General features: G+C 41.5%; 1 protein-coding gene across 10 annotated transcripts in view; it reads right to left on the bottom strand.

Annotated features, from left to right (window-relative positions):
• PHKB (phosphorylase kinase regulatory subunit beta) overlaps positions 1-26,891 on the bottom strand; it is a 130,392-nt gene that overhangs the window by 51,140 nt on the left and 52,361 nt on the right. For all 10 annotated transcript variants that reach the window (XM_083626002.1, XM_083626003.1, XM_083625999.1 and 7 more), the window contains 5 exons: positions 19,256-19,319; positions 10,450-10,545; positions 6,221-6,418; positions 3,841-3,898; positions 1,387-1,464 (listed from right to left, as the gene is read on the bottom strand). In XM_083626002.1, the coding sequence (XP_083482128.1) occupies positions 1,387-1,464; positions 3,841-3,898; positions 6,221-6,418; positions 10,450-10,545; positions 19,256-19,319 (494 nt within the window). The remainder of the gene's footprint in view (positions 1-1,386; positions 1,465-3,840; positions 3,899-6,220; positions 6,419-10,449; positions 10,546-19,255; positions 19,320-26,891) is intronic.

Here is a 26,891-nt window from a genome sequence, read left to right as displayed (position 1 = left end):
GAAGGCTGATGATAAGCAAAAATGTTTTCAGTCACTTCTGATGTATTTATCAGTGAAAGAGAAAATACATGAACTAGCTGTGGATTCTTGCATTTAAGCCACTGTCCTCTACAATAAGGCTATACACCTTAGTAGGGGGGAATTGCAAACACATCTATTTTACAGATGCAGCAAGGTAAGTGTATGACCACCTCACATCTAGTTTCACCCTAGAACTTCTGTGTAAATTGAGCATGTGAATACAGCACAAAGTAATCCCAATCAAAAATACTGTTTGGAGTCTTTAACAGATGAACATGATCTTAAACTGAAACTTCTTTAAAATAGGGAGTCCCCCCCCCCAAAAAAGGTTTTGCCCTCATTAACTGCACTTCAACAGTTATTAATCAGAATATTGATTATACTGTACAGGGTGAGTGAGGGCATGTGTGTGTATTTAATGAAATCAAATACTACCACACACACACACAAAAAAAAAACTGCAATGGAAGTTAAATGCTATGTCAGTAGGGGTGCTATGTATGAGATTATAAGCAAAATTTTTGTTCAGTAAGTGATAGATCTTCCATAATTTATGTAATAAGAAATGGGAAGGAGCAACATCTCAGGCATTCTTCCCAAATTGTTTAAGTTGCAGGAGGCAGCTGAGATAAGCATACGGTGCAATCCAAAGTCTGGAGAAAGCAATCACTGCCCTTTTCTGAGCTGCAAAGAATACTGAATGGGTATCCCATATGCCTCCTCTGGATTTTATTTACTGTATCAAGGAACTGAAACTACCTTTTCACGTTTTCAGGTTGGAAAGGGTTAGAAGGTAGGAAGTGCCAAAAAAGGGAGCGAGAAACAACTACATAGAGAAAGGGAAGCGAGCAACTATTGCCATGCCTAGTTTAATGTGTGGTCTCTCCATCCTCTGATGTACCAAACTGCAACCAGTGTATCATATTCATGGCTAACCACCTCTATTGACAGCAGGAATTAAAACACATATATTATGGAAAGCTTTTCCATGCTTAAAATAATATTTTTTAAAAAATGGATAACATGCTTAGGCTTTTCTAATTACTAGCTATAAGGTCTCTCATGCAACTGAGTAAATAACAGCAGGAGTGGGGGCGGGAAATGATTCTAGCACAAACCTAACATTTAACCTATCAGCGTTTCTTTCACCAGTTAATGAACTCCATTTTATGATGAGCCATATTTTACTAGAGAAATGAATCACGTTTTATGTTCACAGTTGGCCTGGAGCTCTGCTTTTGTAAGAACATAGGCTTATTCTCTGGGATTTGATCTGCACTTGCTACAGTTCCACGCTGTAGGGCCACCCCCATCATTTGCATTTGCAAAAGTTCAGATTTCTCCAGTGTCACTGCTGCACCGTACCTTCTGCTGATTGCTGTAGCAATGGATCCAGAAGCTCTTGATATTCTTTGACTTGCTCAGTGTTACCCTTGAAGACTCCTAAAAGCAATTCCAGGAACAATTAAGGAAAGATAGTGCTTATGATAAGTGTCAGCATCACTTCAGATATTTTGCGCCATGATGGTTGGACGGGAAGGCCATTTTTGAAGTGCTCTTGTGAGCAATAATGGGGTCATTCAAATGGGAACTAGTATCAGGGAGCCTTGGGCTCATGTGGGGCCTCCTGCCTTGCTCAATTAGTGATTTCCACCCTGCAAAACATAGTTTGCCATTTTATCCAACCCAGCAAGCTGTGGTCTAGTTCAAACACTATTAGATGTTAAACCATGGTTTAGGGCTTCCATGCGACTACTGACTATGTTTTGTGCTTGCTTGCAAGTTAGGATCAAATTCTGGCAATCCAGTCAAGAGCAAAACATAGTGCAGGCAAATCGGCAAAGTGTGAACTGCTGCAAGCAAATGTCAACACATGAGAGGAGGAAGGAATGGGAGATTATGAATTTCAAACTCTTCAGTGCTTGAACAATCCCAGTGAATTACAAAATCTGTTCCCTTTGCATGCTCTTCTCAATCCAGCTACCACAAAAGTCCACAAAGTCACTTTTTCATGTGTTGCATTCATCCCCACTACTTTAGTGTCTCTTGGCTGAAAATAAATTCCCCTCTCAGGTAAAGGTAATGCAGTGGCAAATTGACTTCCTACATGCTCTTAGGATCACAGTGTTGAGCCGTGATCAGTGTGGATTTTCAGTTGGTGACATTTGTCTGTAATTCACACTTCTTGGCTGTTCCATTTCCCCCTTTCCTAGAAACTATACAGCATGCAAAGCATGTGCTGTTTCACTAAGTTACATCCTGATCTGGAAACTCTAATGTCCATCAACTTACAGGAGAAAATGGAATCCATGCTCTTTTGCTGCAGAAACTCCAAATGGAGAATTATGATAATTTGCTCATCTCTTAACTTCGCAGATTGAGGGCAAAGAGCCCCAGGAGAGACTTACGCATGATAAATACAAAGAAAACCCCACAAGCTCACGGCTAAGATGAAATCAAACTATCTAAGGAACCTGCATGCCAGCATTCTCTCCTCATTCTCTCGTTTTAATTTAATTGTTTAATCTCACAAAATGGGACACGATAAAGAGTTTTATAAAATTATGAATGGTGTGCAATGGGAATGGTATGGAATGACCGGATGGCTAAAAAATGTTTCATTCTTTCAGATAACAACTAATGCTTTTAGAGTCTCCCAATGAAATTGATGGCTTGTAAGAAAGTATTTTGTCAGTCTGACAAGAGAAACTATTTCAAACAATGCGTAATTGACTTGTGGGAAATATGATGACTACAATTAGCTTAGGTGGCTTTTAAAAATGGATAAGAAATTGGGCAGTCCATTAACAGCTACCAGGTATGGAAGCAAAACGGAGGCTTCACATTCAGAGGCCATGTGTCAGCTGAATATCAGCTGCTGGGGATAAATACCCAGGGAAGGTGAATGCTTTCATGCCCTGCTTGTGGTTGTCCTGAACCTATCAAGCTGGCCACTCCTAGAACCAGAATGCTGGACAAAATGGACATTTGCATGGCAAATCAATTCATTTAGGGGTACTCAATAAATTAGTACTTTTGAAGCAAGTTACAAGGACACTGATGGTACTGAGAGGAGGGGTGGCTAACGTGTGCCCCCCCCCAGCCAGCATGACCAACAATCAGGAATGAGGGGAGCTGTAGTCCAGCAATATCTGGAGGATTACAATGATTTAGAGACATGCCTAGAGCATAAGGGGATCTCATGAGTGTACAGCTTTCTTCATTTGTTTCAATGGATATCTGATCCACTTCTGCAGTTTGAAGTGGATTCTGCCATTTCCACCTCACGAGATCTCGTGAAAGCTCCACAAGATCTCGTGAGATCTCACTGGAACCTGCTGCTGCCACTGCTTTGCAGGCGCCACTGCGCAACCCAGGTAAGGGAGACCTGGGAGGGGCAGGAGTTGGGGAACATATTCCCATTTGGCCTCAGGCAGTAAACAGGACATGATGTTGCTGATGACAGAAACAAAAGAAACTCAGCTTAAAGTATTTGCGGTGAGGAGACTTGCGGTGAAGGGACAGAACAGAACTTTTGAAATTTTCCTGGCCATAAACAAACCCAAGCACTCTTCTCAGAAGTAAAACCTGATGTGCACAATGGAGCATTGCACACTCAGATATAAAATTCATAACAGAAAATAAGTTTATTCTACAAGAGCTGAAATCATTCCATTAGTTATACTTTGGCAGCAACATTGTCCCTGAAAACCTTGGCATAAGTAGATTATAGCCTTCCCTCTTGGATTGCTAAAAACATTTTATTATTGAATTCCAAGACTCATCTCTGACAGAATAAGAAAGTAAAGTCATACTTACCATCAATCATCATGAAAATAAAAAAGAGAGGAAATTCACACTCAATCCCATCAAAGAGCTGAAATTAGAAAAGGGGAGAATTTAAGATGCATTTGTGTTGCTTCTGAAAATCTATTCAAATTTCCCACTACATCAAAGAAACCAAAGATAAACATGAAAACAAATTATTCATTTAGATGCAACAACGTTTTTAAAAAAAGGAGGGGGAAAATTTCAGCTTGCTGCAAAAATATTCACGGGACTTTCAAAAAGTGTTGTAGCCTAATTTTATGCACAAAATGCATCACAGGCTTTTTATTCTCAGCAAGGAAATTTTCATTTGAATTGAAAAAGGCAAAAACAAAAGCATTTGAAGGAAAAGCAAGGATTCTATTCAGACAGCCTTTAATGGCAAACATTAATACTCTGAAGCACATAGAAATTTGGTTATTAATACACTCTAGCCTGTAGTCAGCTGTGAAATTAAATAAAATGATAAATAACTCAGCTGTTTGTTAGGGGGAAACAAACTGTACATTGAGTTTGAAATGTAAGCACATTTACCTCTAAACAAATCAATCAGGGAGAAAAGTGCTGATGCAGCACTCCTGGGTACTGCACACCCAAAGCTACCACAACCATCTCCTTCGCTAAAAATAGATTGCAAAGAAGTGCCAAGGCTAATGGTTCATATGATTTGCTGGCTCTTCCCTGCTCCCCTTTATAGAATGAAGTTGTTCTCCATTTTGGAAGTTCTTGCAGGGATTAAAAGAACACTTGAAACTGAACCTCTGTCTTTCTCCACAGATTTCACTGAGCAAAATCAAGATTAAAACAGTTAAGCCAGGCTTGCCTTGCCTTACTTCCTCCCCCTACCCCCATTCCTACTCATAGGGACAATCTGTCTTGAAAGATGGCTCACATCTCAATTCATTCTTGGGTGGAGCATGTCAGCACACAGAGTGGAGATGTACCACTCCTGAGCAATTAAGGATGGCTAATGGGTCAAGAATTAGGGAGTTCAGTGACATAGCATGTATATTACATGCATAAGGTTCCGGATTCCATCCCTAGCATCTCAACACAGGGTTGAGAAAGACTCTACCCTAAAACACTGAAGATTGCTGGCAGTCAGTGAAGACAATATCGAGCTACATGGACCAATGATCTGGCCTGGTATAAGGCAGCTTCAGAATGGGTCACAGAACTGTATACTTCCTCTCCTATATAAATGAAGCTGCTGGATAATGAGTCCAACCAATGGGCTGTCCAGTCCCTTTTGGTCTTCTGAGACTGGACATGAGTTTCCAGGGTCTCCTCTTTCCCAGGCCTGCCGCATGATATGAGTCAGACAATTACTCCATCTAGCCGTACATTGTCTGCACTGACTGGCAGCAACTCTGCATGATTTCAGACAAGGTTCTCTCCCAGCCCTAACTGGAAATGCCAGGGGTTGAACCTGGGACCTTCTGTATGCAAAACAGATGGAGCTGTGGCTCTACCAGAAGGTGCATTGCAAACTTTAGAATCTAATCTCACAACCAAGACTGCTAATGGATTACCTGGAACAAATTTCAATTATAGTGAAGTTGCTTGGTAATCTGTACAGTAAACATTGCTCTTAGGCATCAAGTACCAAAACCAGTAGTTGCAATAGCTTCTTTCCATTAAGTCAGGGGTGGGGAACCTTTTCAGCCTGAGAGCCACATGACCAATCTTCCAGAAGCCACATGCCAGTGGTGGGGAGGGCCATGGGTAAAAGTAGATGTGACTACAGGCAAAAGCAGGAGTAATGGATGTGACTCTTGTATAGTGGACCACATACCGGGTAGGAAAGTCAGAGTTTTTACAAACACACTCATTTCAGCATCAAGGTCAGCAAGATGACACATTCCAGGGAAAAGGAGTGTGTGAAGCAAGGCTGGTAAGATCTGGGGTGTGACCTAGGGTGAGATGGGGTGGCCTGGGAAGAGTCCTGAGGATTAGAGAGGCCCAGAGGACCTGAGGTTCCCCACCTCTGCATTATGATAAAAAATAAATGTTTTGACAGGTGGGAATGTAAGAGGAATCAACAAGGAAATCTGATCAAAAGTAACCTAACATTAGAATTTTTTGTTAAACCAATAGATTATATAGGAAGCATTAATAGAATCTGCACTCAAGCATACACAACCATGTCAGTACAGTGAAGCTAATTAGAAATCTGAATCTGACATTCAGAGTCAAGGTAATTAATAGTTTAAAAATTATTCACAGTGGGCAAACCTGGAATTTCCTTGCCTGGTAATCATAGAAAACACATTTCAATGAAGAAGGAACAAATCCTATACACAAATGCACAACAAACATTTGGGCACACATAAGCCAATCCTTTCCAGTATCACATGAACAGACCCTTTACCTTAATTTCTGCTGGTTTGTAATAATGTCGATTTTTGTCCTCCAATGCAGTCCTATAGCCATCTCTCAAAAACCGTTTGAATCCGTATTTTCCTTTCAGCTTCCTAACCACCTTGTCAATTGTTTGGCTGTACAAAGCTTCATCATCCACAGCAAAGGCAGGATAGCTAATACAGGGCAGGAGGGCAGCATCAGTGTTCTGGCAGAAGAAAAAGGGATGTTTTCTAAATTACGGATGATACAGAGCGAAATGAAACATGAAACTGGAATCTAGATAATGGGAACTACTTATCTATGTTTTAATACATAGGTTGGGAACTTTGTTGGCCTGGCAGACCAAATCTTTATCTCCCCCACCCCCACAAGTCAACTTTGACCGGAGGGGTGTCGTGACCCACCTGTGAATCATCTGATGTCATAATGACATCAGGTGATTGTCTGGCAGGTTGTCCTACGCACAGATGAAAGTTGGCACACTGGCGTGGCAGAGAGTTCAATCCTGCTTTTTGTAGAGCCTGAGCAACCAATCCAGCCATATATTTTACCTGCTCTACACCTGGCATCACCTGTTTGGCCTGTAGGCCAAAGGTTTCCCACCCCTACCTTAATAGCTACACATAAAAGTCCCCCACATTCAATAACTCCAGTCCAAAGTTCCTTGGGTGTTCCATATGAAGCTCCGATGATTGGATATTTCCTCTCAATACTTCAGTGTCAGGAGCTGCTTGCCAAAGAAAGTGAGAATGTGTGAATGGAGCTGCTTTGACCCTGAAGTTGAAAACACTTTGTATAAGAGTTCTGTGTACCCTCTGGAGCTGTGTGCCCTCTGGATTGGATCCTTTTTAAACCATATTGGGCCAACTGTTTCTGCTGCATCTATAACAATTGCACAGATCGTCTCAAGCCCTAAAACTATATGCATTCAAGCATTTAAAGAAATATTATAATTACTTCAGAGCCATGCTTATCCCTGTTCCTTGTTTACTTCTGAGATACTCAGCAACAATTTGGTACTGAAACTCTAGAGAGGTCTCAGAAATCAGCACATTTTTAATACGCTAATATATATTGAGCAAATAGCAAACTCCCAAAGGAGGCTTCCTTTGCAAAAAGAGTTTGGAGAAAAACCAATAAATTAGGTAAAATAGTTTCAACATCAGGGCTGCAGAAAATATAAGCTACGGTAACTGAATGACAGTTATTCAAAATCCCATGAGAAATAATGGAAAGAAATCTTGAAAGTTTACAACCAGGAGAAACGGTATAGAGAATACGTTTCATTGTGTTAGTGATCCATATGTATTCAGATGCATGTGAACTAAATATTGCAATGCTGAAATCAACGGTCCCGAGGGAAATACATTTTATTTGCAGCGCTCAAGAGTGAAAGAAAATATAAACAAAATAGCTGTCTGTGCCATTTTCTTTTAATTTTCTAAAATTAAGTTCTAATTCTTCCATGAGGCAAATGCAGCGCTAGCAGTGAAGATTAATGTGTTGCTTAATTTGTGGAAATGCTACCAGAACCAGGAATGAAGAACAAGGCATCATGTCATGACTGTTAATTTTAAGACGATGAACAAGAGCACACTGTGATGCTAATGAAAAGTACCTAACACTAAAATAGCATTCTTGATTAAAGGCATCTTATGTCATATTAACTTGGCCTCACAGCAGGGCCTTCCCCAAGAAAATAATCTAAAAGCCAACATGTAAACTACCAACCCCAGAGGCAGGTGACATATATTTCTGTCCTTAAGATCCCCCAGACTATAATTTTTTAGAGGTCTAACGCCCAGAGAGGGAAGGAACATGGGCTGTGCCTTCCACCTACACTATTTAGAGACAATGCAGACAACTTATAAGTGTGGATAATATGTTCAGCTCTGGAATTCATGCTGCAAATAGGCCATGAGCTGGAGAACCGAAGTTGATTTGCATGTTTCAGGTGCATGTAATTAATATAAATTTTCATGAACTCAGCAGCTGCCAAACAACATTAAGTATGCATGTTGATTTGGAACTGTTGCCCTGAAATGCAAAAGGCTTAAGTCGGTCCTTGGAAAAAGGAAAGGTCTGGATTTATTTTTAAAATGATTTTTTTTTAAACGTCATATACTTTTGGCCTGCATTTTTTTTAATTAACCACGCCTATATGCCTTCCCATTGCCAAACTTATCTATGTGGTTAGAAGGGCTAGAAGTTCAATCTTAAGAAGAAAAATAGTCAGGTGTGTGACAACTGGCGGGTGTCGGGACCTGGTCAGTGATAACTCACAAGGTGTCAGTGACGTTAACTCTTTCTTCAAAGAAACAAAACAGTTCAGACCTAGTGAGCACAGCAACTCTTCCCAGTAGATCTTGACCCAATGAGGAAGTTGTGAGGACTGAAGGTCCCTGCCTTCCCACAGCTCTCCTTCCCAAGCAAACTGAGATTCCAACACCTTGCCTGTTTCTGCTCCACCCTCTTCATGACTCTGCTGGTTCTGGGTGACCAGGGGCAAAGGGAGCTGCCTGTCACAGGAGGGGGAGACAGCCTGGCTTCCTTATCGGCCTGCTTCATCTCTTGGCCCCCCTCCTCTCATCTCCACTTCTGCCTCTGATTCTGGACTGCTCTCTGCCACAGACTCCTCCTGCTCACTAAACCCTGTTACCTCTTCAGTTTCCAATACCTCCTCTTCTCCGTCTGCTCCCTCTTCTCCCTCTGATCACTCATCATTGTCCCACCACCAATCCCCAGGCTCTGAGCCTTCTTCCCTTGGGGGTTCCCCAGCTGGTTCCTCCCACCGCTCTTCTGCATCTAGCCAGTCCATTACAGCTGAGACTCTCAGGGTTTTTACACTCCACACTAGACTCATTCAGTTCTCTTCCTAAAGAACATGGGTTTATGCAAATGTGCTTATTAGACGAAAAGTGCATTATATGGGATTTGCCACACATTTGTTTTCAGTCCAGATGATTAGACTTGTGCATATATGCAGTGTGTGTGTGTGTGTGTGACTTGCAAGACTGAATTTGATGCACAGATTCTCACCAGCCTAGGCACTTTGAATAGGATGTATGTTCTGATATCCATCTAAGAGCACATCCTTATCAGTGTTCACATGCAACTAGTCATGACTTAACAGCTGATTTTATCTTCTGTTTCAGTCAAGGTGATTAAAATATGAGGTGGAAGAAGATAAATGGATATTCAGGTTTCCCACTTGGGTGCTAACATATATTGTTAGACATCTTAAAGAAAGTTGAAGATGGAGCAATGCTGTTATGGGCAGACCCATACTGTACCATTTAAAGCACATTTAGTGCACATTGAAAGTACATGGCTTCCCACAAAGAATTCGTTTGTTAAGGGTGCTGGGAACTGCAGTTCTGTGAAGGGGAAACTGCAAATCCCAGGACTGTTTTGGAGGAAAGTAATGTGCATTTGATATGCTTTAAATGTATGGTGTGGACCTACCCTATCATTGTATGATGTGCAGGCAAAGCGATGGGGAGTGGTAGATGGGGTGATCTATTTCCCCTTTGCAAGCAGGGCTCTTTTGGTCTGACAAAGAAGCGAGTGCAGACGAATGGCAAGTGAAGGATGACAACTGAGCACTAAAGAAGAAACGATGCAGCTATGGGAGGAAATGATTGGCATATGTTTGCAACAGGAGCGGGAAACCTAATTTGGTTTGATTTGTAATAATTTGGAAAATTAATAAAAAATAATTAAAAAGAGGGGGGAAAGAAGGGAGTGCAGACTGCGGTCCTGAAAGAAGCCAAGAGGGGTATGGGACCCTGAAAATGTGGCACCCACTTTCAAGCCCCGGGAGCGGGAAAGAAGTGTTCGTTCCAAAATGAAAGGATTTTGCTCTTTGCCCTGTTGTGAACGACTTATAGCAGTTATTTAGAAAAATCTCTCTTGTGCAGTAGTACTTAAAACAGTAAATTGTAATTTCTCCCTGACCAGCAGACCTTTAGTTTATCGTGTTTATTTCTTTTATAAACTGTTGGTTTTACCCCTATTTTCATAATTTAATTTCATCTACTGTTTTTAATGTTGCTACTTTTAAATGAATATTTTATACCCTTATGCAAACCACATATATTATTAAGGGGTTTATAAATCTTGCTTAGCAAATATATATAAAAAACAGACTATTAAACTGGCAGTATAGCTAATAGCTATACCCAGATGCATTTGCTCCATGTTTTGTTAAACTCTGTTTCATCAATAATTACTTACATGGGACCTTGATTCTCGGGGAAGTAATGAGCAAAGAGTTTGTCTGTTCCGGTTGTGGGCATCAAGGTCTACAAATATGACAGACCATGAGCAACCCTGTAAATAGAATAGAAAATTAACACAACATAGGATATAGACAGCCCAAGCCTGGCATAGCAAAGACAAGAAAAGTGAATGGGTTCTTCAAATATTATGATTGCTATCAGCAATCATATACTAGTAACTTCAAATAGACAATGACATTTCCAAGACAAATGTACATAATACCATTTCACTAATATTAAGGGGATTAAATAGACATTTTAAAACCAGTTAGCAGATAGGAGACTTGAGATTACAGAAACTTAAATCTTCTCATTTTTTTTACCACTGTTATTTAATTACACCTCTAGCAAACAGATAAAAGCTTTAATTATACAGTCAATAACTTGATGACTAAAAACAATTTGATCAAAGAATACAGATCTGGAAGCAGGATAGTGGTTTGGATGCATCTAGAAAATCCTACTACCAACAAGGAGCTTAAGAAGAATTTGTAGGGATATTTTATTTATGTATTTACAGTATTGCATTTGTAACCCTTTTTTTCTCCAAGGAGCTCAAGGTGGCAAACATGGTTCTCCCCTTCCTTATCTCCATAACAAACCTGTGAGTTAGGTTAGACTGAGAGACTGGCCCAAGGTCTCGCCTAGTGAGCTCCGTGGCTGAGTGGGGATTTGAACCCTGGCCTCCCAGGTCCTAATCCAGCACTTAAACCACTGCATCACACTGGTGATGGTACATCAAATGCAAGACATCAATATGAAAATGCTGTGGGACCACACCTGTTGGGTCAAGAAGCCCCTTCTGGGCCAAAAGTATAAGCCCACCTTGCTGCTATGTCCTGGGTCAGTTGGCCACTGTGCTGAGAGTGCGAGTGCACTGCCATGGCTTGTAGCTTGTAGCAATACAGCAGTCTTATTTAACAGTGCAGCAGATGACAAGATCCACACAAATTAGTAGCAGAAGCTAAAATTGTGTTGTAGTACCACTAATGTGTTACAAACAGTTTTAGCGTGATAGCTGCTTGCCCACGTACTGTGCCTATGAAATATGTCAAAGTCAGAAATTTAATTCTTCGTGAAAAGAAACAAATGAGCTGGAGTGTCTGACAGATGCTCCCATGCTTACTGTGACATCCGCTAGATCTTGGAAAGAAAGCATAGATGTGGTGAAATGACCCTGCCCTCGTCCCAACAAAGGAATATGCCAGGGACCCTATTCAATTGCAAGCAAACAACCAGATGTGGAACAAGGGTTTCCAACCTCCTCCCTCCCCATAATGCAGCTTTTGCCAACTATGTGCCTTCCAGATGTTTTGGACTACAACACAACTGTGCTGCCAGGAGCTGATGGGAGTTGTGGGACATTGGCAAAAGCAGCTTTGTGGCTTTCTGTCTTGTTCCAAAAACTGCTCCCAAGGTCGAGGGAACTCTCTGCAATGGGGTATGGAGGCTGCATCCCATGATTTGAACACATTATGAAGCATAAGTCTGGCCCTGTGTCAGGTTTGAGGGGGTTCTGGGCAAAGTGGCCTCTGGTGGGCTCTCTCTGACTTGCAGGTTTAGATGGAGGGGGGGGAGGAGACAGCAGAGACAAGAAGCAGGGTTGTGATCAGTGCCAGGTGGTTTGCAGCACTGGGAGCCACCATTTTATTCTGCTACAATGCCCTACGAGTTATGTGTTGTTGGGGCACTATGAGACATTAAAATTGTGGTTTCCACACCTACAGGGAAACCAGGGCAGGTATCAGTGCGGTGCTGTGCCCTGTTGAGACACTGGAACACTCCTGAAAGCTGCTAAAAGGTGCTGCCTGCTCACGGTGGCCCAGATGCTAACATTTGTGACTGCATTAGCTCATGTTACTCTCAAATTTCCCTCCCTTCCCTCTGCTGTCTTTCCTAGGCTTGATTTTAAGCTCCTAGGGGGCAAGGATATGTGATTCTTTGCTTGTGAAACTGCAGGAAATACCATGTGCACAAAATGTTTGCATGTAATGTATTCTTGAAAGTTACACAAATATTGAAGGCCCCTTAAATTTTATTTTTCAGGTCATTTAAGGTTTATTCCATTTTGTTAATAGAACAGAATTTTACAGGATATAATTTCTTTTGTTTCCTGCCAATCCTAATTTTAGAACTTCTTGATCATTTCTAAATGTTGAGACAGTATTTGGTCATCTAACAAGTTTAGCAACAGCTAGTTTTCTATCAGTCAGAGATCTCACAGAAAAAACAACTGGTTCTAGTTACTGAATCACATACGGTGTAATTTCTATCTCATGCATTTTTATAAAAAAAAACCATATTGCAGTATTTCAAAGGCAAACGTAGGTCAACAACCCAAGATTGATTTTTTAAAAGATTTGCAATTATGTCATCTTGCTCCTTAACACACATTCAAATAGTTCTCAAATATATCTACATTCATTTACATGGTTTCAAGTGTGTGATCAGTGTGGGGGAGGATTTGGGGGGGGGGAAACGATGCTACAAAATCTAACTGCACTGTTTACAGCAACTGCTTCACGATCAGAAAATGTTGTAGCACAGAAAGAGAGCAGCAGCCAGTGATTCCAGATCCAAGGGGATGGGAAGTAAAATGCATAAAAATAATTAAATGGATAAGCAGAGGCTAGGATTAGGGCAGGTCTATTCACCCACAATGAATTTTAATGTGAATATGGGATGGTTATTCCATCGAGTGGGAGCCCCAAGTTCCAAATGAAATAGCACGGAGTGTGGTCCTCTGGCCTGGGGGGACAAGGGGTTCAAATTAGCCCCAAAGGCCTCACTATCTGGTCTTTGAGACTCTCCCCAAGCCATGCCTCTTCCCTATATTATGCCCCTCACTGGCTCTGCTCAATGCCTTCAAGTGATTTGGACCGGTTTGAAAGTGCCCTTGAACTGTGATTAACACCCTTTTTTTGCCCAATGGAAGATGTAGAGATTATGTGTGTGTTTGTTTATGACTTCTGCATGGCTAGGATGCAGCATATTTTGCAAAGGAAAGGGTCACATCCTTTACTTTTCCCACATTTGCCCTGCCCACCATTTGACTGTGCCCTCTTGGACCCTGCCCATGAGGGAATGTGGTCCTCAAGTTGTTGTTCTTCTTTCCTGGAATAGTGCTCTGAAAAGTAACTACAATTCAGAGGCAGTTTTTGTGAGAATGCGGGGGGTTGCTGGAAGCAGATTCCAGTACAGTGGTACCTCGGATTATAGACACTTTAGGCTACAGAGGCTTCAGGTAACAGACTCTGCTAACCCAGAAATACTACCTCGGGTTAAGAACTTTGCTTCAGGATGAGAGCAGCGGGGTGACAGCGTGAGGCCCCATTAGCTAAAGTAGTACCTCAGGTTAAGAACAGTTTCAGGTTAAGAACGGACCTCCAGAACAAATTAAATTCTTAACCCAAGCTACCACTGTAAAAGGTTTTGGTTTTCTGAAAAGCAATAACCTCTGTTTTAAATGCACCTATTACTTACTTCTACTGAAACTCATTGGAAATCCTGAAAGTTTAATGAAATGTTTTAGGCATATCATCAAGAAACATGAGCCCAAAGCTTGCTTGAACACATGGAACTAGATGCATGGATCAACAAGGGAAAGTCAACAAAAATTACTATTCTGTTGTGAGGTGCAATGAGACATGACCCAAGAGAGTTGCTCCAGAAAGGGATGAGAGGAAGTAAGACTACTGTCATTTTCACTTTTTATTACTAGAGAACCACTTCCATCTTGACAGAGAAAAACATTCAGAATTCATCAAGAGCAAACTGAGGACACTGAGCTTTACGCCCACATCATCACACAGGGAGCATGATGAACTCTTCCCTTGTAAAGGGAAAACAACATTTTTAATGTGTTTTTTATTGTATGCTTTTATGTATAGTTGTTGTGAACTGCTTTGATAGTTTATAACAAATAAATGCCCTCTTCCAGGATACTGTAAGTTATAAGGCAATCCACACCCTCCTCCCACCTACTCGGTTTTCCATCTTTTGGCTCCTACCTTGCTCAGTCCCCAAAAGATTGGGAGAGATTTTAGAGTTGGGGGGGTTGTACTGTAAACCCAAGACCTCCCCCAAGCATAAGGATTCCTCTTTTTCAGCAACTCCACTTGAGATCCATTTCTATCAGTACTCACCACTTGTGCTTACTATTACAGGGAGTGATGAGTGCAGGCTAAGCCTAGTGGGAAGTACGCTAGCATAAAATGACAAAACTGAACATGCAACCAAATTGTGTTCAGTTGGGTGGGGGTTCTTTCTGCAGCTTGAAGGATGCTGAGATAGGACATTCCTCAGTGACCTCCAGCTGGGTGCCTCAACACCACAAATCTCCACCAGGACAGTTGTTGGGACAACCGTGAGAAATTAAAGAAGTTGTCCCGGGCTAGTGGTCCATGAGGAAATTCCAGTAGCATCAAGGATTAGTGGCAGAAGTGACATGGAGAAATATTCAGTATAAAATAGAGCAAGGAGAGTACCTGTTACTCTTGGAGGGAAATGACCATATAATCTATGTTAAGCCTTGGGAACAAAGGCCATATTTTGTATAGGAGCAGCAGGGAAGAACTGGATCATAACAGCATACCACTTACTGATGCCAAGAGTGAAAAGCAGTTAATCACCACAGAATTTGTTGACAGGAGGCCCAGAGAGGCCCCCAGAAAGTCCAAAAAGTGAGGACAGCAGTGGCCATGACTTTCAAGGGCTACATTTTTTACCCAAAGGCCTTCATGCAAAGTGGGTCATCCCAAAGGGTTAACACCAGGGGGGTAGGGTTCTGGCCTCTGTGAATGCTGATCCATGAATTATAAGAGGAGCTGGTAGGAAGAATGTGCCTAGAAGTGCTGCTTGGGCTGGAAAGGTTGCAGCTGTCTACAGTGAAGACTACAATTCAGCTGGCTGAAGAGGATTGATTATATTAACTGAGTGGTAGGGATTAGACTCAGCTATTAATTTCTTGAGTAGATTTTTTAAGTAGTTGACTGGCTAAACAATAATTTAATGATTACCTTGATATATAGTGCAATTAATATTTGTCATTACTGACTATAGCTCAACTGTTCTGATTCAAGAGGAGTCAATGTGGTGCCATCCAGATGTTGTTGGATTACAACTCGCACCATACCATGCTGGTTGGGGCTGGCAGGAGCTGGAGTCCAACATCTGGGAGGGCTCCATGTTTGGTTCTTGTGCTGGTTAAATGCCTGTATTGGTATTATACAGGTGATGGGGCTGAAAGGAATGAACTAGAGAAGGAGGAGAAGGGAGAAAGAGGTGCTGTGGTGATGGAAAATGGAGGTGTTGACCAGGGCAAAGATGGTTAGACATTTTAGTTCTATCCATCTTCCATCATTACAAATATTTTAGGCTTATCTTAGTCCTCACGGGGCTGAAGCAAAAAATGCTAAGGTCAGTCAATGGAAAGGTCTTGTTATCATTGACCTTCTCCTAGAAGGACATGCCAACTTGGCCTGTATAAACGAAATGTGGTTGGATGACGGGAGGTGTAAATCTCCCTAGGTTTCTAGGTCAGTGTCAACTATGCTTTGAGAGGCGGGGAAATGGAGTAGCTGTGATCGTTAAGGATTTCATTTCCCTGGTCAGGTACTTTATCCTGCAGTTACATTAGACATTAGAAACTCAAGACAGGAGTGGGATTCAGCTGGCACACTATCCACCCCATTGTCTAATAGTCTTCCTCCCTGAGTTGACAGAGGTAGTCTCAGAGGTCTTCAGGGACTTCAACATATATGCTGAAACTGACTTGTCTGGAGTGAATCAGGAGTTTATGGCCTCCATGACCATCATGGGCCTGTCTCATGTATCTAGCCCAATGCACACAGCAGGACACACCTTGGATCTGGTCTTCTGTTCTGAGGTAGGGGATAAACACAACGTAAGGCAATAAGGCCCAAGTCATGGATTTCACGGATCCATTTTGTAAAACAAATCAGCTCTATATTCATGGAAAGCATTCAGAGAGCAAGAAGGATGAGCTCTGTTATTTCAAGGCCAAACAAAGGTTACTTGCAAACGCTCAAGCTTCCAAATCCCCCAGATTAAGACATAGTTAAATTAAAGATGAAAGGTTCTTTTTTCCTGGTAGCTGTTTACACTTTGCCCTGTGCTCACCATAAGGATCCAGTTAAAACTAAGCTGAATCCCTTTAAGAAGCCTTAAGCTTTTCAGATAAGTGTGTCTGCTGCTCTGCATGCCAGTGGTCTCTTTGACAGTGGTGTCCTCAGATTAAACAAAGGCGACAATATTTCCACCGAAAGAAACTGATACCATTTGGGGGGGGTGTATGTCACTAATCCTTAAGAAACCCTTGGTGTCTTGGTTTTCTTTTCTTTTTTACCATTTGTACGGTCTTCCTATATATAGCTAATAATAACTTTATTAATGTGTAGCTATATAGCTATCTGGGACACAGGTGGCGCTGTGGGTTAAACCACAGAGCCTAGGACTTGCCAATCAGAAGGTCGGCGGTTCGAATCCCCGCAATGGGGTGAGCTCCCGTTGCTCGGTCCCTGCTCCTGCCAACCTAGCAGTTCGAAAGAACGTCAAAGTGCAAGTAGATAAATAATTACCGCTCCAGCGGGAAGGTAAACGGCGTTTCCATGCGCTGCTCTGGTTCACCAGAAGCCGCTTAGTCACGCTGGCCACATGACCCGGAAGCTGTATGCCGGCTCCTTCGGCCAATAAAGCGAGATGAGCGCCGCAACCCCAGAGTCAGCCACGACTGGACCTAATGGTCAGGGGTCCCTTTACCTTTTTATATAGCTATCTATCCTGCACTTTTGATTTGTAAATGAAAACAGCTCATTTCATGTGGGGGAAACCCAACGCACACAACATGATTAATACTTTATCAATTTATTGCACTTTTAGTAGCATTAATTCACACTAGAGTAGGAAAGCCAATATTTTTAGAGAATAAATGTACAAGATAAACACATACATAAGTATATAAACCACGTGTCTGAAATAGTACAGGAAAGCAATCCTGAAGCCATTTTAACTCTTTCCGTCTTTCAGTGACCTCAAATATTCCTCTGCAGTGAGGAAGGAAATGGGGAAGACTCCACATTGTCTCTTTACTCACAAATCCTGTCTTAAGGGCGTATTTGTGTATGAATAGGGTGAGCCTGTGACCTGGATTCAGGAACTAAGTATTTAGCATCTCAAAAGGAATGGCCAAGCTGCCCAGGTAAAGCAATCAGTGACAATTATCAGGTGTCCTGACAAACAGGATTTCTATTGGAGACCGCCTTCTTCTGTGATGTATGTATGATGTTTTGGGGGGTGGTCTTGAGCTACAGGGTGGGCAATTTCAAAAGTCTATATAAGGGCTTGCACACATTGTTCATGCACGCATGAAAGGTATCTGAAGAAGTGTGCATCTGAAGGAATCTGAAGTGTGCATGCACACAAAAGCTTATACCAGAACAAACTTACCGTATTTTTCACCCTATAGGACGCACTTTTTCCCCTCCAAAAATGAAGGGGAAATCTGTGTGCGTCCTATGGGGTGAATACAGGCTTTCGCTGAAGCTTGGAGAGCGAGAGGGGTCGGTGCGCACCGACCCCTCTCGCTATCCAGGCTTCAGGAAGCTATCAGCAGGCCTGGGGAGCCCGCGGGAGTTCCCGCAGGGCTCCCTAGGCTGTGGATAGCAGCGGGGCGCCCTGAAGCAGAGCGCCCCACGCGCCGGCCAGACATCTGCAGCGTGGGGAGCCCTGCGGAAGTTCCCGCAGGGCTCCCTAGGCTGCGGATAGCAGCCTGCTGCACGGAGCGCGGGGCGCGCTGAAGCAGAGCACCCCGCGCTTCGGGGCAGACATCGGCCAGCCCCACAAGCTCGGGGGACAGCGGGGAGGCGCAGCGCCGCCATCCCGCTGTTCCCCGACCTGGCTTTGGGGGGGAAATAAAGGGGGGAAATTTCTTTTATTCCCCCCCCCAAAAAAAACCTAGGTGCGTCCTATGGGACGGAGCGTCCTATGGGACGAAAAATACGGTAGTTGGTCTCTAAGGTGCTACTGGACAATTTTTTTATTTTTTATTTTTACTTCTGAAAATGGGTCTCTTGTAAAACAATTCTAGACTAGGGACATACGGGTCGCACACAAGGCATTAGACCTTATCCCTTTGTGCTTTTGCCTTTTCTCTTCATTTTTAATGGCCATATAATACGTAGAGAGTGAGACAGAGCTAGGACCAGATTCTGTGATAATCAAGAGAAGGCTATGCATATCAAAGCAGATTTAGAGCAATTGATGAAAAGCATGGCTATTCGCTGGATTCCCAAATTATCTGATAGGGGGTGAGGGGGGAGACCCTTAAGAAGGTCAGTAATAGAAAGTGATGGTGTGCTGTATTAGAGGCTGAAAACAGAAAAATGGAAAGAGTATTTGTATAAGCAGCCGGAGCTGTTTAATGTCTTGATCAAAAGACTGGAACAGCAAAAATTTTATACTTTTCATTTTCACATGAGTTAAATAAATGACTGAAAGGAAAAGTAACTTCTGTTAACTGAGGAAAGAGCTGGTTCTGTTAGCCTTTGAATCCTGTATCTAAAGTAGAAAGAAATAATTTGTTAGCCTACTTCTTTAAAAAAGAATAATAGAAAATTGGAGAGTGAACAGGCTTTACCATATGGATATTAGGTGTCCTTTGATCTGCAATGAAAGCAATTTACTGAAGAACAAGCAGTTAATTAAAAATGGAAAATGAACAAATACTTAAATATTTTTACTACCTGATTGCCAAAGAGGTTGAATCCATTAATTGCTTCTAGGGCTGCTTTTGCTAACCCAACAGAACTGAAAAAGAGAGAAGAAGAAGAAATAAAAGTTTGTTACGCTCACAACTCTGGAAATAAAATCCAACTCCCTCAAGGCTACCTTGCTCATCAGATCTGTTCTTGCTGAGGAACTGAAAAAAACAAAACTAGGGTAAAATGATGATGATATAGTAGGCTTATTCTTTATTATTTTTCAGCAGTTTATCCTTAAAGGTCACTGGCCATCTGTTATATATATGGAGTCACCTTGTGTTTGGACATCTGGGGCTATGGGTTTGAAGGTCTTGCTGAGAGGGCACCAGTGACAGGAAAAATATCAGTGCTCTATGTGCTCATCTTTCAAGAGCCTGATGATAAAGCACTGGCAGCTTTTGCACATGTGAACTCATTTATTTCACTTTATCCCACCATTCCCTCAAGGAATCCAAGGTTGTGTACATGGTTCTCCCCCTCTCCATTTTATCTTCACAACAACCCTGTGAGGTAGGTTAGGCTGAGAGAAGATGGCTGGTCTGAGGTCACCCAGCACCGTCGCTAGACATGGAACTTGGCAGAATAGCACCACATGCATAAAACCTAAATTTTGCCAGGCTGGGCAGCAGTGAGAGGCAATAACAGGAGGGATGGCAATAGTGAGGGTAAGCTTTATTTCAGCTGGGGTGAGGACTAAAGAGCTGAAGAGCAAATATTTCTAAAAAGCAGAAAAGATGGGAGGTTGTTGTTGATGTTAGCACTTATTAGTTGCTTGTTACCCTAAGAAGGTCTCTGAATGACTTAAAATAAATAAACACGAATAAATTATACCATAAAAGGGACTAAAAGAAAGAGGAAAAGTAATATAAATCAGTGACATTGTTTATCATTCAGTGAACACACTCCAACAGACAGTAAATCTGGCAGCACACTAACAATGAAACATAATCAACTCAATCAATCAAAGGCCTGGGGGGAAAGAGTAAGTGCTTCTACCACTATCATGGCAGCCCACATGGTAACACACTGTGTTGGCTTTAAGACTGTACATCAGGAAATGAACAGACAGGCAGGGACCTTTGGCCCTTCAGGTATAGCTGGACTCCAACTTCTCTCAGCGCCAGCTGGCATGGCTAACAATTGGGGATTGTGGAGTCCAACCTCTGGAGGGTCAACATTTCCCTACCCCTGTTCTACACCAAGGCGATATACAACTATCCAACCTCCTCCAGAATCATACTGGGGTCACATTCTTTGCTGAGGAAGACATATTCTGACAGTTGAAACACTTTTGGTCTAGTTAATTGGGCATTACCCTGTCCCTTTTAAAATAAACACCTCATTAATATCTACAGAGAATATCTATTTTATGAACCCGAACAGCACCAGCTGTTTCCATGCAATTAAATCATTAAGAATAGGTGGTAGATGGACTGATGATTCATTTGTGTATACCCTGAGGTTATCTGGTGATTATTTAGCAGCGATTGCAAATGTTCACAATGGAGGGTTGTTGCTGAGTTACACACACACAGGTGGGTCAGAGATCAGGAGACCACAATAGATAGGAGAAGGGGGCTGCAGCTCAGCTGTAGAACACAGACTTTGCACACAGAAGGTCCCACGTTCAATTTGCCATTATCACCACATAAAAATAATCTTAAAATTGTGCAGCTAATCCTGAGTAAACTGCTGCCCGTCAGAATGGCAATACTGAACAAGATAGTTCATACAGATCAGTGCATGTACATGGGTCTGGTGTGTTCTGGGTGTAAAGTCCTTCATTAGGGCAACTATCATTTATGCGGGATAGTGGTGAGGGAAAAGTAAAGTAACTTAATGTAAAAATGGCACTGACAACAGACCCTAAGATCAAAGTAGAAAGCAATGATGGATTTAACCTTGGCCTTCACATTCAGTAGCATGCAGGCGTTTAGAAAATTAAAGCCCAGTCTGTAATACAGATACTAAATACGAGCTGGAAAAACTAATCAGATTCAAATTAAAAGCAACCTTAGCCTGATGATTTTTCTGCAACCCCACAGAAGCAGGAATGGAAATGGGAACAAACGTCTTGCTGCGTGTAGCATATTTATCATAAATATAGCTTCTGTAGGAACATTTTCATTAACAGCTTACCATGAAACATTGATTTTAGACTCTTCCTTTATTTCTAACCGTCACACCAATAGGTTTCAAAGCCTTTCAGAAGCAGTGCCAGGAAAAGAAGAGAGAGAAAAGGCTTGTGGGGTTTAATTCTAATTGGTTCAACAAGGAAAAGCTGATTAGGTTGGCTACAAAACTCCGCTCTAAGCAGCTGCCATCAAAGGTTGGTGAAACTCCACAATTTTCTATCTTCTGCTGATTAGAAGTTATTGTTATCCAGATAATGGGATGACACATTAACAGAAGCTGGACTGGCGAGCATGCTGTTTCACTAACAGCGAGCCTCTAAAAGCAGTGAAAGCCAATCTCTAGGGCTAATGAGCCACAAGCAAATTCAAAATATTAGACAGTGCCATGATGGGGCCTGAGCTACACAATGGGGTGGTGCAGTGGACCAAACTTTTGACACTGTGGGTGGGATTACTTTTTTTGAATGCCCCCTGCAATGTAAATAAAAGGGTTCCTGCAAATGGAAAGGTTCCACATCTGGGTAAAAGTATGTAGCCCTCTCCTTAATGTATTTGATTTATACATGCGGGAAGGGTTTTTTGGGGGGTGCCAGGCCTGTAGGACTGAGCCAATCCTTTCTTTCAAGTTTCTTTTTATCTGTTGCACTTGGGAGTTGATTTCGTTTATTTTGGGAATATATTTCTTTAATGGTTTTTAATGTGATGTGAGCCACCCTGAGTGTTGTTTTACAAGGAGCAGGTAGGAGATAAATACTTTAAATTAATAATAAATACATAAAAATCAGGTAGCTTCTCTTTCAACTCATTCTTATATCCAGTCCAATTCCAATTTATTTAAAAGGTTTATTCAAAGAGCAGCAAATCTAAAATGGATGAGAACACAAACTTCACAAAAAAATCTCCAGGAACTACAAGTACAGCAGTTCAGAAAAAGTGTAATAATACCAAGCCATGATCAACTCATCACTTGGATAATCACTTGCATTAGTTATTAATGGAGACCTCCCTGTTTAAACCAGCAAAAATGAGTAGCTTTTCCAGAAACAAGATTAGCCAACTGGTACAGTTCCCCTAGTTTAAGACATCAACTGCGGCAGAAATATAAAGAAAAGGGAACAGACAATACACTGCAATGAGGAACAACAACATTAGCTGCTGCCTTTTGTCTACACATAGGGCGTAGACACCAATAAAATGGATATAAGAGCTTGTTAGAGGTGCCAATATACTAACAGCTAACAGGAGCTGGCAAGTCTGAAGAATGCCAAAGAGCTATTTCCAAGAACAAGCTCTGTGATTAGGTATTATGGCTGCTGTAAAATTTTGGGCACTTGATTGATGCCTTCATGATTGCTGGAGAAAAAGATATGAAAGACAAGGCACTCCACTACTAAATTACAGTCCATTGTCTTCTGGGAATCTTTAATTGCAGGCTCCAAGGATTAATATAAGAAACATGCAATCAGAGCTAAAGACTTCAGGAAAGGTGCAGGTTTCGAAGACTATGGGAAGATTGTCCTTTAACTGCATGAGCCAAAACTCCCCCAAATTATGAAAGGGATAGTATGTATGTATGTATGTATGTATGTATGTATGTATGTATTTCATTTCTATCCCACTTTTCTCCCAAGTTGGGATTCAAGATGGTTTACAACATCTTTAAAACATCATAACAAAATACAAAGTAATAAAAACAAACTTGTTAAAATCCAATAGAACACATTTAGAACCAATATTAAAATATTGATGGCAGTGACAGCAGCTCAGTAATCAACATTGTCCGCACCTAGTTTTCAAAACCCTATCCGACGTTACCTTGTTGACACTAAAAGCCCCTTGGAAGCTAGTTAAGATTTTCCAAAATTTCAGCTACAGACACTGCAAGAATAAAAGCTGCTGTCCTCAAATTGCCTCCCAACCTGGCTGTTCACCCAGCTCACAAGTTCTTTGCATGCTTACAGCTGCCTGCTGAATTCTTCACTCATTCAGGACATGCTGGTTTCCAGCCACTACTAATTAGGTGATCAAAAGCAACAAATCCAGACTAGATATATGGGATTAAAAAGAAAGAAAAAGCTTTCAGACAGAAAACAAAGAAACTAGGTTACAAGCAACGTAAAGAAACCCAGCTACTAAGACTCGGATTCAATTACTGAGAACCTCAGAAACCTACTATGTATCCTGAGTATAATTTCCCCATGTTCACAAACGATGAATCTGTGTGAAATGTTGGGAACAGTGCTAAACAGCATTAAAGAAAATAAAAGAAACCATACGTAGGTGTTTGGGACTGAAAGCTACATTAAAAAGGCAGCCAAGCAGACAAACAAAATAACCCTAATAGGGACAGGCAGCATGACAGCAGCATATTAGCTGTAGAACAAAGGAGAACAAGTTGAAGATTCCGGTGCCTTTCTAACGCTCAGGAGTACAAAGATGCTGCATTTCAGAAACACCACTATTATCAGTAACACAGATGGGAGATGTCAACAGTGTTTTTGCAGAGGTATTCAGCAGATGCTTGGGAACAGCTTGATCAAAATGGTTACAGGACAAATGAATACTTCAGGAGCTCGAACACATGGGACGGAATCGTACGATTCTAGCGAGATGTTGCAAAGCTTGCTGTCCAAAAATCAGCGGATGATTGCAGACCAGCACATCTTCCTCGCTGAAAATTCAGCAGTAAAAGCTGTGCTGTCTGCAAGAAATGTTATGAACCTATTTCTCACAAGGAGTCCAAAATACAAGGTTTTGATTTTGTGTGGGTTTGAGACTGCCCCCCCAAAAAAATGTCAAAGTGCGTTGCATTTTTAAAAGTATAGACATGGCTGGTAATTATCACACTGTATTAGGGTGCAGCTCTCTTTAAATGAGCAGTCTTACTAGGCAGGACTAACAGTAATTTAGAAAACATGGCATTCCTCTTTCATGAATTTGTGTCAGGCACAGATTTGGGGACCAGGGATGGCTTTCCCTGGTCCAGCTTTTCAGGGCTGCTTTATTCTGTCACTAGTATTTAAGGTTACACCACCACAGGGTTGCATTGGCTGGTCCATGTATTATCACTTGGACTCCAACTACAAAATTCAGGCTGCACAGGTGTTAGTAATCTGATTTATTAAGAGGCTTCCAAACAGCTCCCAGCCAAGACACTTAATGCAAGTGTGCAGAGCTGAGTTACCCTTAAAGGGGCAGTGAACAGTTAATTTGTTGTGCCTAAATACAGAACAGTCAAGTTATCAATGTGTCAGTAGGAAGAACTGTCTAACTAACTTCTAAGGTTTGCCTGACCTTACCCTCAGGTTGTTCTCTGCGCTTATTCCCATGTACTCCCTGAAATGCTATCCATTTCTGACCCTTGACTCAGTTATTGGCATGACTCTTCTAATTACTGAGACGGGCATATGGCTCCTGCTACTAACCCTTCCACACAGCAAACTGAATTGGTTTTTCATAACACTCTGATCTGTCACAATCTGTCTCACGGCTATCAGGTGCACACCTAATGAAGAGCAGAATTCTCTTTCCCCATACTAACTAATTGGGCAGGGAGAGAGAAAAGTCTCCTTTGGTCAGTTGTTTCCTCGTTTTCTTCTTTGCTATGGCTACATTTGTTAAACCTGAAACAAATATTTTGCAGGTTTAAAAGATAGCTGATAGAACTGTATTGCTGTGCCACAGCTCAAGATTACAGGGGGAAAACACAGCCTGAATGGTTCCTACAACTTTCAAGGATCTGACTGGTGCCAAAACACCTTAAATCTGCTTTGAATGGTTTGGCCCTCAGAGTCATTATCTATCATCTATCTATCTATCTATCTATCTATCTATCTATCTATCTAATAATACCACTTGATCATAGAAAAAAAAAACTCAAAGCTATCATGCTCACATGATCCTGCGGCTTCCAGTTTGGGTTTAAGTGTAAACAATGGTTCACATGCAATGGCAAATTATGATTATCACAAACCAGAAATAAGGGAAGAAAAGAGTATGCAGGCTCGCAACATGGTCCCAAAAGGCATTCCATGGTTTTGCTGTGATGTCTGAATTAGACATAACTGTTTAGCTGCTTGAGAAGTCACCTTTTCTGTGGTCAAAAATCTAGGTAATGTTACATGACCCTATGATGCTTCAGGTCCCCCCGCCCCCCTTCTGCCTTGCTGAACATCTTGTACTTTGCTTGCACTGGGAAAGAGTACAGTCTCTCCAGCACAGAAACAGCCCTACGTTTATGACCTTGACACATTCTCTGAATACAACCACTCAGATCAAGGACTAAAGTCTGACACTAAAAAAAAAAAAAAAAAGTAGTTTAAGGTCTATTGAAATAGCTCGGCTTCTTGAGTTAAGTTACCAATATATATTTTAATGTGTACTAAAACAGCAAAAGGAAACATCTAAAATTGTTACAAGTATCTCATTTTTATTACAAGGAGAACTTACAAATACATAAAATTGCAGACACAAGCGTCCACCTGACTCCCTTAATGTTACTGCATACTGAAATAAACGCACTGAGCCAATACAGCAAATTTTATATATAACTATTGTCATTGTGACTTCTCTTTTAGTCTACAGTATTTGTAAGCCATTTTCCCGGGAAAATTATTACAGTTGTCATCTAAAAGGCCACAGTTCTACTGACTTCACTGGTAATGGAGCACAAACAGAGGTAACATATAATTTCAGAATTTTATTTCAAGAGGGTATGGGTAATAAAAAGAGCACAACTACGAAGAATATTGGCACTCTTAAACACAGAAGCAGTCAGACCACGGAAGCTTTAACATTATCCTGGAGTCTGTAATGATCTGGCTACATGAACCATAAGGTGTATTTGTCTGAACACTCCCAGAATAATATCAGACCTAGTATGGTCTGATATTCAGAGTTATATTTAAAACAAGGGGAGCCTGCCACTTGGTCCTTAAGATGATCACTGCTTAGGAAGTGAAGTGGCTTTAGAAGGCTCGCTTTATCGCATGGGGGAGGAAAAGGAACAATTTTCAGTTTCCAATGTTATTAATCCGGTAGGATGTAGGATATGCTCCTAGGCTGTATCAAGAAAACTCAGAACTTTGCACTCAAATCAAACTGAGAATAGAAATGTACATTAGCTATTCATGTCTGGCAATCTAAGTGATTTCATTTACACTACAGCCAGAGTACATTTTCTATACAGTCATGTGAATTGATTCAAGTCATCTTTCATTAACCATAAGACTGACAAATATAAGGATTGTTTTACAGTATCCAGGTTGATCAGAAATATAATGGCTTTCCCTAACACTACCGAAGCAGCTTTAAAATTGTACCATTTGGACTACTGCAATGCAGTGCATGTGGGACTACCCCTGAAAACAGACCAGAATCTACCATTAGAATAGAATATAGCAGTTACTACCTGGTACTGGGCATGTAGGACAAATCCCACCAGTCCTGAGACTGAACACAATACCTCTGAACACAAATCAAGG

Source organism: Podarcis filfolensis (genome assembly GCF_964270895.1).
Source record: "Podarcis filfolensis genome assembly, chromosome: 8".
NCBI classification, from domain to species: Eukaryota; Metazoa; Chordata; class Lepidosauria; order Squamata; family Lacertidae; genus Podarcis; species Podarcis filfolensis.
The sequence above is the reverse complement of the archived record's forward strand: the minus strand, read 5'-3'. Positions and strand labels throughout refer to the sequence as shown.